General features: G+C 49.4%; 1 protein-coding gene across 3 annotated transcripts in view; it reads left to right on the top strand.

Moving 5' to 3' along the window:
• LRRC43 (leucine rich repeat containing 43) overlaps positions 1-12,913 on the top strand; it is a 34,806-nt gene that overhangs the window by 20,571 nt on the left and 1,322 nt on the right. For 2 of the 3 annotated variants that reach the window (XM_019467564.2, XM_019467562.2), the window contains exons 4-11: positions 669-808; positions 2,942-3,180; positions 3,806-3,993; positions 4,618-4,856; positions 6,737-6,878; positions 7,009-7,164; positions 7,273-7,458; positions 7,786-7,819. In XM_019467564.2, the coding sequence (XP_019323109.2) occupies positions 669-808; positions 2,942-3,180; positions 3,806-3,993; positions 4,618-4,856; positions 6,737-6,878; positions 7,009-7,164; positions 7,273-7,458; positions 7,786-7,819 (1,324 nt within the window). The remainder of the gene's footprint in view (positions 1-668; positions 809-2,941; positions 3,181-3,805; positions 3,994-4,617; positions 4,857-6,736; positions 6,879-7,008; positions 7,165-7,272; positions 7,459-7,785; positions 7,820-12,913) is intronic. The other variant, XM_019467563.2, reaches the window with a different exon arrangement.

Genomic DNA, 12,913 nt, shown 5'->3' with positions numbered 1-12,913 from the left:
AGGAAGTTTCCAACACCTGCTATAGAAATATTATTCCATATTAAACAAAAATTAATGTTCATTTATTTTTTAAATTTTTTTTTTTCAATGTTTTTTATTTATTTTTGGGACAGAGAGAGACAGAGCATGAACGGGGGAGGGGCAGAGAGAGAGGGAGACACAGAATTGGAAACAGGCTCCAGGCTCCGAGCCATCAGCCCAGAGCCCGACGCGGGGCTCGAACTCATGGACCGCGAGATCGTGACCTGGCTGAAGTCGGACGCTTAACCGACTGCGCCACCCAGGCGCCCCAATGTTCATTTATTTTTGAGAGAGACCGCACAAGAGGGGGAGGGGCAGAGAGAGAGGGAGACACAGAATCCAAAGCAGGCTCCAGGCTCTGAGCGGTCAGCACAGAGCCCCACGCGGGGCTGGAACTCAGAAACCGTGAGATCATGACCTGAGCTGAAGTCGGACGCTCAACGGACCCAGCCACCAGGTGCCCCTTTTTTCCCCTATTTTAAAGTGAGTCCGGATGGACACCGGGTGGCCTGGCTTTAATGCTTCTCGGTCCTCCCCGTTTCTCAGGGAGGAGGGAGGGAGGAGGAGGGACAGCGGGAGGGAGGGAGAAGGGAAGGAAGGATGGAGGGACTGGGGCTCACAGGCACCATTCTTTCTGCCTCTCTCAGGTGCTGGAGCTCTATGGCAACGAGATCCGAAGCATGGAGTGTCTGTGCGCTGCCCCGCCCCCGCGACTCCAGCACTTGGGGTTGGGTCACAACAAGCTTCTGGGCCCCCTGGAAAGTCTCTATGTCACCTCCAACCACTGGTAACTCCAGAGTCCCAGACAGAGAGAGAGAGAGAGAAAGAGAGAGAGAGAAGGGCTTAGTGTTAGGTTTGGATGATTGCACCCTGGTACCTTGATGGACTCTGCTTTGCTCTCTTTTCTTTCTTTCTTTCTTTTTTTTTTCTTGTCTTCCCTTCCCTTCCCTTTCCTTCCCTTCCCTTTTTAGCTTTGCTCTTTTATTTTCTTTTTTAACTTTGCTCTTTTCTATAATAACTGCTGGTTGGCTGCCAGCTCCAGTCCTAGGATTTATTTCTCTAACTAAATAAGCAAACATTTCCACCGAAGCCCAGGGAAGGATTACAAATAGCAGGAAGCAAAAGCAAACCTTTTGCTATGATGCTTTTAGAGCAGGGTTTCTTGACTTGGGCACTGCCAGCACTGGAGTGGGAACCTGTCGGTGGTGGGGCTGTCTTGCGCACACAGGAAGTTGAGCGGCACCCCTGGCCTCCACCCCCTAGATGCCAGTAGCACCCCTGCCCCAGTTGTAACCACCAAAGTGTTTGTAGATAGTACCCAGTGCGTGCCGTGCAAAATCGCCCCCAGCTGCCCTACAGACCACTCCTGCCGTGACTTGTCTCCTTGGGGAGTGAGCGGTGGGAGACAAGACCCTGGGTCTGAGGACTCTGCGGGGACCCGAGGCGACCTGTGAAAGGCCGTCAGAGGAAGCTTTCGGGGTGTGCTGTGAGGATTCCCAGGGTTTCAGCGTCCTGGGCAGCCATGGGCTTAGGTTCACAGCCCGGAAGGGGCAGAGGACGTAGGCCAGCATCACTTCCCTGCTTTTCTAGGTAACCTGGAGAACGATCTCAGGTGGCCCAACTGTACGTGCTCTTGGAACGTGCCCGACTCTGGCCATAGTTTCCTTCTTCCTCCTCTCTCTCCCACTCTTGCCAAGCTCTCTCTACACAGTCTTGGCCGCGTGTGCTTCTGCACCTCTTTCTTCCAGTGACGGCGGCTGCCGGGAGGGAGGCGTACATGTTAGACTTCTGTGATGGCTGATTTCAGACCGTGGACAGGGTACCGGGTGTCCTGATTTTTTTTAATTTGGAAAACATACTTATTCTAAACATAGGTAACCTGCTTAATGCCAAGTGTGGCTTTCATAAAAACAGGTATGTGAAACCTTTGAAATTAAACGGAGGGCCCCCTTTTCGTGGACCGATTTTGCTGATGTGTTCTCAGTCTTCTTGAAGAAGGCTGACACGGGATACGGTCCGTGTACTGGTCCCCATGAAATGTTCTCGGGTATTTCCCGTTGACTGGCTAGCCAACATCACGGGCGGGACAGGCTGCCAAAGGAGAGCAGAAGGGGGGGGGATGTGGCTGAGCTCGGCCAGCTGGAGGCCCGGGGTACAGCAAAGTGCTGATGAGGCGCCCCTCGCGCTTCTCTCGCGGCTGCTCTCAGAGCTGAAACCAGTTTGCTTTCTAGTGTGCGCATCGGGGAACCACCCCTGCCCCCTGTGCGGCCCTCTTCTCCAGACTGGCATGCAGGGTGCCTCCTTCGTCCTCACTGGCATGTTCGTCACTCGTGTGCCCCGAGAAAGGAATCACGTGGCCTCCTGTGACCATGAGCCAGCCGGGCTTTGGAGGGCATCCTCTGGCTTCTAACCCCCTCAAGTTTCAGGCACCCTCATCCCAGATCCCCATATCCACCTCCTTCTCTTACCCCTACTCACCGCCCCTCCCCATGAGGCTTCCATGCGTCTTCCTTGCCAGTCTGTCCGTCTTTGTTGAGAACCTTCTAGTGGCACAACACTGTGTCAGGATCTGTGGGAGGGACCAAGAAGAAAAGACCGGTGTAAATGGAAGTCAGTGGAGGCAGGATGTGACGAGGGCCATCTCTGTGTCGCAGCGAGGATGGCAGTGTCGTGGGGGGGGGGGGGGGCGGGCAGTAGAACCAAGAAGCGCTTCCCAACAGGGTGGCTAACTTGAGTCAAGGGCGCCTGACTTGGGAGTCGAGGGTGGGCGGAAATTCCTAACCTGCCCTCAGCACAGGCCTTCTGTCTGTTCTGGATGCGGGGGTGCCGGCGGGTGTTGAGCAGGGCAGGCCGGGCACACGTCCCCATCCCTTCGCTCACCCTGCCTCTGGACCCCCGGATGGTCCTGCTTCCCTTCTAGGCCCAACCTCGTCTCTCTGGACCTGAGCTTCAACGACCTGACGGACCTGCAGGGCATGATGGCCAGCCTCGGCACCCTCTGCCGCCTGAGGCTGCTGGTGCTTCAGGGGAACCCGCTGGCCCTGCTGCCCTACTACCGAGGCTTCACCATCGACAGCCTGTCCCAGCTCTGCGTGCTGGACGACATCACCGTGTCTCCCAGCGAGAAGCATCAGTTCCGGGGGCTCGGCCGCAGTGGGGGTGAGGGAGCTGATGTGCCCAGTGGGGAGGGGCCGGCATCTGACACCTCGAGCCTCTGCTGCCACCATCGAACTAGTGGCCTGTCCCTGCAGCTCCCCAGTTGACCCACACCCTAATCAGGCGTAGCTCACCTTCTCGGTCCGAGTTCTGTCCCAGACTTTTGATTCCTGTGATTGGGATTTGGGGACAGAAGCAGTAAGGAGGCAAACAGGAAACATTCTTTAAATCAACTTCTTTACTTTTGTGGCGGTTTGAGATCACCCCCTTGTGGCCCATGCCACAAGCTGCATCAGAGGTTGCTCAAGGTCAAGATGGTGATAATAGCTACGCCTACTGTGAGCCAGGCTCCTACTGTGAGCCAGGCTCGTGCTAAGATAACATGTACTCTTCATCTGTAACCATCCTGTAAAGCAGTACTACCGTTCCCATTATACAGACCCAGAAAACAAGGCTTAAGGGGGGTGTCTTAGCAAAAAGGGACTTACCCCCAAACCGCTGTTGGAACTTGGCCGAACTGGGATTTGAACCCAAGTCTGCAAACTCTGAGGCTCCCCACTGAGTGGAGAGAAGGCAAGAATCCGGCTCCCCGGCCGTCCCCCTCACTCCTACCCATTCTCCCTTGCAGACCTCTTGGCACGTCAGGCACAGCTCGTGGTGACCATTGGAAATGTCAAGGGGGTTCAGGACACCTCTGTCTTAGACCCGGAACCAGGGCCCCAAGGCCCTTTTATCACTTACAGCTATTATGTGACCTACGATTTTGTAGAAGAGGAAGAAGGAGAAGAAAGTGAATATGGTGGTGTCCTGGCGGAGGTGTGTGATCCGGGGGCTCTTGCCCCCCTTCCCCCCCGGAACTGGGGGTGGGGGGGTGGGGGGGGGGGAGGGAGGGCTGGGCTGCACTGGGGTCCGCAGGGTGTCCTGCGCAGGCCGAACAGCTTCTCAGCTTCTTGGGGCCCAGGAAACCCCTTCACAGGGAGCTTTCTGATTCACACCCCCCTCCGAGAAGGGAAGAGGCTCGTTCAGCCCCTTTCTCGAACCTCCTCCTTTCTTTCACCTCCTTCCTTTGCCCTTGAATATGAGCCAACGGCCTCACAAGGAAACAGCGTTTACAACCAGGTTGGTTGCTCCCCGGGCATACTTCTCCCCAACTGCATCACCCTTCCCTTCGGAAGCAGACCTCAGGGTGTCATTCGGCCAGGAGCAACGGAGGACACCCCAGCTTCTGCAGAAATTGTTACTCTTCTTACCCCTAAGGCAGTTCTCTGAGAAGGGGCATTAAAAAAACCTTCCTGCCCCAGTCTGTGTGTTCGCTGGCTCCGCAAGTTCACCGTGGCGCGGACACCTGTTCATGCGGACACCCGTTCACGCACACGCGCGCTGCGCGCCCTGAGAACCCTGAACACCGCGGCCGGGCGGGGGGTGTGGTCTCTCCCGCAGATCGTCATGCCCTCGCCCAGCGCCGAACAGCTGTCGGAGGACATTCCGGAGGACGTTCCCGAAGAGGTCTTCGAAGAGCACGAGGACTCTGCGGAGTCCGGGCTGTCCGCCCAGTCGGAAGAGCGCGAGGATTCGCTCGTGTCGGGCGGGTCGGCGCCCTTGCCCGGGGTGGCCGACTCCGCGGAAGAGCTGGCCAAGCTGCGGCCGCGAAGAGACCCCCGGCTCTGCCCCTCCCCAGGGTAAGGACGGAGACCCTGCCCTGCGGGAGCCCCTTCCTCGTCCAACAGCAGGGCACCCCCCCCACCCTGCCCGCCGCCCCCGGGCCGCGCGGGACGGGCCGGAGGCTGCGCTCCCGGCTGTGCGGGTGCGGCCGCGTCGGTGTCCGGCACTCCGAGCCCCACCCCCCGCGCTTCCTTCCCTCCGCCCGACAGGGCTGCATCGCCTTTCCGCCGCCAGGAGTCCCGCCGCCAGGTGTCGCGCACGCGGGCATTTCTTAGTCACCCGAGAGGACAGCACTTTCCGTTTTAGCCCTCAGAGTTGAGAATCTTTTCAGTTTAACTTCTTGATACGTGGAACGTATCCTGGCGTCCGACCCCTGGTGTGGATCTTGCAGCCTGAGCGGCAGGCTCTTCCTTACCCTCCTAAGGCCCCTCTGGCCTCACAGCCCCCGCAGGTGTTGTCTTATCTGATGAAGAACCTTTCGATGAAGAATTTTTAGGGTCACTTCTCATTAGGTATTGAAGCTCTATTAACTGATTTTTGTAACTAATTTCAAAACATTGAGCCTGATTTGGGTTTATTTAATAATAATAATAATAATAATAATTACTATTATTATTATGCCAACATGGGCTTGAACTAAGACCTGAGCTGAGATCAAGAGTGAGACGCTTAACCGAATGAGCCACCCAGACGCCCCTGGGTTTATTTTTTACAAAATTCAACTGAGGGTAAATGATAAGGTTTGTGGAGAATATGGAAAAGCTGCAGTGGCCCATCCACTTGTGCTGTGTTCCCTCAGGTGACAGAACCAGGCAAGCGGCCATCCCCGCTGCCAGAGAGAAGGTGGGGGACAACCAGCCACCCCCCGTGCCAGGCTCCTCAGTCAACCACAGCCGACGACTTTGTGGTTCTTGGTGGTGTTGAGTTTTTAAAACATAAAAAAGAGCCGCAAATAATTCTGCTTTAAAAATATGTAAATTAGAAAAATATGTACATGAGAAAATAAGTTTCTTCTTCTGCATCCATCTAACCTATCCTATAGAATGAATTACTCTTTTTTTTTTTTCTTTTTTTAAGTAGGCTCTATGCCCATCATGGGGCTTGAACTCAGGAACCCAAAAGATCAAGAGTCACAGGCCTTACTGACTGAGCCAGCCAGGCCCCGGAGTGAATTACTCTTTATTATTATTTGAGAGACAGAGAGAGCAGGAGAGGGACAGAGGGAGACAGAGAGAGAAAGAGACTCTTAGGCGGGCTCCACACTCAACATGGAGCCCAATGTGGGGCTCGATCCCACGACCCTGGGATCATGACCTGAGCCAAAATCAAAAGTTGGACACTCAACCCACTGAGCCACCCAGGTGCCCCCAGAATGAGTTATTCTTAATAGTTTTGTGCACGTAGTTCCCTATTTTTTTCTTATACAGTCATATATATAAACATATATACTCATATCTTTTTTGTTTTAAAAAAATAGACTTCTGTATATCAATTTGAAATTTGCTGATTTTCCATGTGGCTGTGGACATACAGATCTGTTCTACCATTAAAAAAAAACGATTGAGGTGTAACACACACATAGAGAAATATCCACTTTACAGCCAAATGATGAGGACACCCAGGTAGCCACTGCCCTTGACAAGTAACAACATACCAGGACCTTGGAAGACTCCTTAGGCCCCTGCCTCCTCCCCAAGGGTCACGGTCAACTCAACTAACACCATTAACTAGTTTGCCTCTCTTTGACCTTGATCTAAATGCATCGGGCAGTAATCCTTTGTGTCTGGCCTCATCTCCCGCTGTGCACGTGTGTGCACATCTTCTCAAAGGCCTGGTCCTGGTCCCCGGCCACAGCCTCCCGGGTGATGGGACCCCTGTCTTCATCCCCCTCCCCAAGGACCGTTCTCTTCAGCACTGTCCGCAAGCCCTGGACTGATGTCATCCCCTGCAGCTACGAGATGCAGCACACACTCAAGGACCTGGTGCCACTCAAGGCTTTCCTGCTGGCGGGAACCACCGTGACCATCGTGGAGGAGAAGGTGGGTGGCCGGGATCCCCCTTTTCCTGTCTCCCGGTCTTCTGTCGTGGGGCCCCGCTCCCTTGTCGTCAAGATCCCAGCCAGCCCCAGGCTGGCCTGTGTTCACTCGTGGCCGCCTCGCCGTCCCCTAGATTCTCTCTTGGCCTGCGGTGCTGCCTCCTGTTGACGTCCCGTTGCCTGCCAAGAAAGGAAAAGGGGAGAAGGACAAGAAAGGGAAGAAGGAGAAAGACAAGAAGGGAAAAGACGGGAAGGACATGGCAGGGAAAAGGGAGAAAGAGGTGGCAAAGGTACTGGCTGGGCTGCCAGGTGCCCCGAGGTGGTGGTGGTGGTGGCCGTGGGCACTCTGGGCACTGTCCCTGCTGGGCCCCGTCCACTCTCCTGACCTCTCTCCACAGGAACAGAAGGGATCCAAGAAGAAAGAGCTTCCTAAGGAGCTCCGCCAGGACCCGCCCATCCTGCGGGTGCTGGGCAGTGGCTTGGTGGTCCTGGAGCCCCTGCTGGCGGGGGAGCCACTTGTGTCCGAAGTGTGCAACTTTGGGGTGATCCGCACTTTGGAAACTGACAGGCTGACGTCCCTCAGGGTACAGTAGGGCCTCTGTCACACCCCTCCCCATGAAACCAGTGCTGGGCAGGGAAGGGTTATGGGGGGGGGCATCTCTGAGCCTCCCGACCTCCTCCAGAAGCCCCCGTGCTGGCAGGGCCCTGGGACGCCTGGGGAGGAGGAAGGCCTCTCCCTAGGCCATGCGGCGGTGCCCAGCTCCCAGCCCTCTGGGTTACTGGCTCCTCGGGCAGCCTTCTCAGGTGTGGGGAGCCAGGTTAGAGCTGCCCTGCCTTCCTATAGGACAGCACCCCTTCCCCGGTGCCCACCAAGTCCAGTAAGCATCTCTTGTTGTGGTTCTTCCTCTCAGGATTCAAAGAACAAGAACAAGAGAGCTAAAAAAGGTAAGAATTAACGGTGGCAACTGAGAGCAGGGAGTGTTTATTGAGGACCTCAGTCTATTCAGGTTGCTATAACAGAACACCACAGCCCAGGAGGCTTATAGACAGCACACATTTCTTTCCTGCAGTCATGGAGACTGCAAACTCTAAGACCCAGGTGCCAGCATCGTTAGGTGAGGGCCCTCTTCCTGGGTCTTAGCCAGCACCTTCTTGCCATGTCTTCACATGGTAGAAAGGGTGAGCGAGCTCCCTGGAGCTTCCTTTGTAAGGACGCTAATCCCATTCCTGAGGCTCTACCCTCAGGAGCTCCCAAGGCCCCGTCTCCTAATGCCGTCACTTTGGGGGTTAGAATTTCAACGTGAATTTTGCAGAGACACAAACATTCAGACTGTAGCAGGACCTGGGGAAGGATCAGCCTGATTTGGGACCAAAGAAATGGAAGAATGGAGAACTGTATCTTCTGGCCAGTGGGAAGGCCATGCCCGCTCTGAGGACCAAACCCTACATCTTTCTTGCATCTCTGAGAAAAGAGCAGCCTGCTGTGGGTTATGTGAAGGGCAGGAGAGGCAATCTGGGGTAGGAGCCAGGATGAGGTGGGATAGGGGACTGAAGTTGGGACTGGCCCAGAGTCCTTCTGGCTCAGCAGTCGTCCGGCCCTCTTTGCCCAACGAGGACCCTGGGCTTGCTCTATGAGCAAGGGGCAGTCACTGAAGTGTCTGAAATAGGTAAGCTTTAGATTTGAGTTTTAGAAAGAACCGGCTGGCTTGGAAGGAGCGCTAGGAGGCAGGGGACCAGCTGGGAGGCTACTGCGAGGTGCAAGGAGGTGTAAGATGAGGTCAGAGCAGCACTAGTCCCAACAGCTAAAAAGCGGAAACAGCCCAGTGTCCATCCGCGGAGGAGTGCCTGAAGAGGACACGGGTATCCGTGCATCGGATCACCCAGCAAAAAAGAATGAAGCGCCACCTGTGCACAACGTGGAGGAACCTTGAAAACGGGATGCAGAGTGAAAGAAGCCAGATGCCAAAGGCCATGTACTGTATAATTCCACTTGTGTGAAACGCCCAGAACAGGTGAATCCATAGAGACAGAAAATAGATCAGTGGTTGTGGGGGTTGGGGGTTGGGGGTGGGGAGTGACCGCTAATGGGTACTGGGTTTCCAATTGGGGGGATGAGATGTTCTGGAATTAGATAATGGTGATGATTCTACAACCCTGTGAATAGACTAAAAGCGACAGAAGAAGCGTACATTTAAAAATAGTTAAAATGTTGAATATTAGGAGAATTTTATCTCAATGAAAAAAAATTCACCTAAAAACAAAACAAAACCAAACCCTGTAAAAGGCAAGAAGTGCTAAGTCATTTCCTGACTTGGAAATGGGCAGCAGAGATGGTGTGGAGAAGACAGGTGTGAGAGTTACCGTGGGGCCGGGGGTGGACAGGAGAGACTCGGGCCCAGGGCCCGTGAAGCTGAAGTGTGTGGAGCACCTAAGAAGCCTCTCCCTCACCTGCCCATTGTCACCCGGGGTGCTCTCCATGTCCTTTGCCACCACGCTAGACAATCACAATTGCCACCTTGCTGCACCTCCTTCCTCCCACTCTGTGGCCGGTCTGTCGGCACCCCCACAGCAGCGGGACGATTTTGTTTGCAGATCTGGTTGTGTCACTCTACTGCTGGAAATTCTTCCATGACTTCCTGCTGGCTCATCACAAAATCCGAATGTCCGTGTTCTATAAGCACTTCCCCCCCACCCCCAAGAGTTCTGCCTAGAGTACTCCATTTGCACTTGCCACTCTTTGTACTCAGCTACTTGTTTTGCCAGATCTCAGCCTCAGTTGCCTTCTTTAGGGGAGTTGATCCCTGGATTAGTGTGGGCTTCCTTGTTTTCTTCAGGGTATCCTGTTTTCATCCTTGGTACTCAGCGCCATGCTAACTATAGAGATATGAATCTGTGTCCTGGTTTCCCTTTTATCTTGTCCACTACACTGAAACTACAAGAGAGTGGGGGCTATGCCTGCATTCTTTAAAGTCAGACAGTCCCCAGCCTCCAGCATAGTAGGCCATTGACATTGAATGAATGAATGAATCAGCTTATAGGTGGTATTTAAAGTCATGAAAGTACGTGCGCTTATGTTGACAGAGAAGAGGATTGAGCACAGTGCCCTGGGGAACACTACAAATTTTGAGCAGGAAGGGACAGCAAGACTTGAACGATCAAATTTAAACATGTACTAAAGCAAAACTCAAAGATATTGAAAGGAACACAAAAATAGTACCCAAGGTAAAATTTATGTCTTCCATCCAATAGAAAAACTACCAGGCATTAAAAGAAAGAGCAAGAAAATTTAATATATAATGAGAATTTATTGTTCATAATTGACTCAGAAATGACATATGTTAGAATTAGTAGACAAGGACATTAAAGAAGTTATAATTATATTCCATATATCTAAGAAGCTAAAGGAAAGATTGGTGGTGGTATGTAGCAATATGGAAGATAAACTAAACTTTTAGAGATGAACACTACCATGTTACATTAAAAATACATTCAGTGGGATTAGTGGCATATTAGACAATTCAGAAAAAAAAAAAAAGATTAGTAAACTGGAAGCAGTAGAAACTATCCACAATTGAACTCAGAAAAATGGTTGGAAAAAAATGAATAGAGCATCAGTGAATTTTCAGACAAATTCAGAGGAACTGATGTCCATGTAGTTGGAGTCCCCAAAGGAGAGTGAGGAGGGCAGAAAGACTAAAGAAATAACTGCTGAAACACTTCCTCCAAATTAGATGGAAAATATCAATATACCAATCCAAAAAGTTAAGTGAACTCTAAACACAAGAAGCATGAAGAAAACAAAACCAAGCTAGATAATAATAAAACTGCTAAAAGTAGGTGATAAAGACACATTATGTACAGAAGAACAAAGATAAAGATGACATCAGATTTGTCATCAGGAAAATGTCAAATAGAAGACAGTGGAGGAAGTCTCAAAGAAAAACATCAACTTAAAATTTTTTACCCAACAAAACTATCTTCCAAAAACAAAGGCGAAGTGAACACTTTTCTAGACAAATGCTGAAAGAATGCATCACCAGCATACATGTACTACAAGAAAAGTTAAAAGTAGTTCTTTAAGGAGAAGAAAATACTAGATGGATCTGGATCTGTACAAAGAAATCGAGAGCATTGAAAATGGTAATTGTAAGTAAATATAGACTCCTTTCTTATTATTTAAGTATGTTTAAATTATAGTTAATTGTTTAATGGAAATATATATATATATATAAAACCAATAGAATGTACAATAATAGCAAAAAGGCTAGAAGTGGGAGTAAGGAAAGAAATGGAAGTGTATCATTGTAAGGTTCCTATTTCTATGTGAAGTGGTATAATATCACTTGAAGCCAACAAAGGAGTAAAAAGAGGGATCATAAAGATAGTTATTCTTAAAGAATGAAACAAAAAGAAACAGAGGACATGTGAGTTAATAGAAAACAAATAAGATGGTAGACTTAAATGTAATTATATCAACAATCGCATTAAATGTAAATGGTCTAAACACCCAATTAAAAGGCAGAGATGATCAAATTGGATAAAAAAGATGCAACCATACGCTACCTACCTGAAACCCACTTTAAATATAAAGATACAAAAATATTAAAAGGATGGAGAAAGATATTCTTGCTAACACTAATAAAAAAACAGGAGCAACTATTAATATCAGACATAATGGACTTCAGAGAAAGACTATTACCAGGGGTAAAGAGGGTTATTTTGTAATAATAAAGGAGTCAGGAGGATGTAACAATCCTAAGTATGCAGCTAATAATTGAGCTTGAAAATATATGAAACAAAAACTGATAGAACTACAAGGAGCAATAGACAAATCCAAAATTATATTCAGAGATTTCAATACACCTCCCTAAGTAATTGATAGAACAAATAGAAAATCATTAAGGATGTAGGAGACCTGAATCACACTGCCAATCAACTTGACGTAACTGACATCTGTAGAGTACCCCACCGAACAACATGAGAATACACCTTCTGTAAGTGCACACAGAACTGAGATATTCCATAATCTGGGCTATTAATAAAGTCTCAATAAGTTTAAAACAATTCAAGACATACAAAGTATCCTATCCTCTATGACTACAGGGGAATTAAATTAGAAATCAGTAAAAGAAGTATGTAAGATCTCTCAATTGTTTGAAACTAAATTACACACTTTTTAAAAATCTTTTTTAAATGTTTATTTTTTTGAGAGACAGAGTGCGAGTGGGGGAGGGGCAGAGAAAGAGAGAGGGGGAAAGACAGACACAGAATTTGAAGTAGTCTCCAAGCTCTGAGCTGTCAGCACAGAAATCAGACGCTCAACCAACTGAGCCATCCAGGCGCCCCTAAATAACGCACTTCTAAATAACCTATCAGTCAAAGAAGAAATCAAAAAGGAAATTAGAAAATACTTTGAACAGAATGAAAATGAAAAGATAAAATATCAAAATTAATAGAATATAAGTAAAACAGTATTTATAGAGAAATCTATAGCACTGCATACCTATAATTAGAAAAGCTTCTAAAACTATTGAGCGAGTTTAACAGGGTTGCATGATACAGGATCAGTATTCAAAAATTAATTGTATTTCCATATACTAGCAATAAACAATTAGATACTGAAATTTAAAAATACCATTTACAATGCCATTGAAAAATATGAAATAGGGATAAATCTGACTAAGGATGTGGAAGTTCTATACACTGAAAACTACAAAATGTTGCTGAGAGAAATCAAAGACTTAAGTGGATAAATATGTACATGGATAGGGAGATTCAGGATTGTTAAGATGTTGGTTTTCCTCAGATTGATCTATGATTCAACCTGATAGCAATCGTAATTCTGGGGGGATTTTTTTTTTTTTGGTAGAAATCAGCAAGCTGATTCTAAAATTAATATGGAAATTCAAAGGATGTAGAATAGCTAAAACAGCTTTGAAAAAGAACAAAGAGGGACACCTGGGTGGCTCAGTTGGTTAACGTTAGACTCCGGGCTCAGGTGGTGATCTCACAGTCTGTAGGTTCCAGCCCTGCATAGGG

Source organism: Panthera pardus, unplaced genomic scaffold, assembly GCF_024362965.1.
Source record: "Panthera pardus isolate Hobbes unplaced genomic scaffold, ASM2436296v1 HiC_scaffold_15, whole genome shotgun sequence".
Taxonomy (NCBI): Eukaryota; Metazoa; Chordata; class Mammalia; order Carnivora; family Felidae; genus Panthera; species Panthera pardus.
This window is presented reverse-complemented; position numbering and strand designations above follow the sequence as displayed.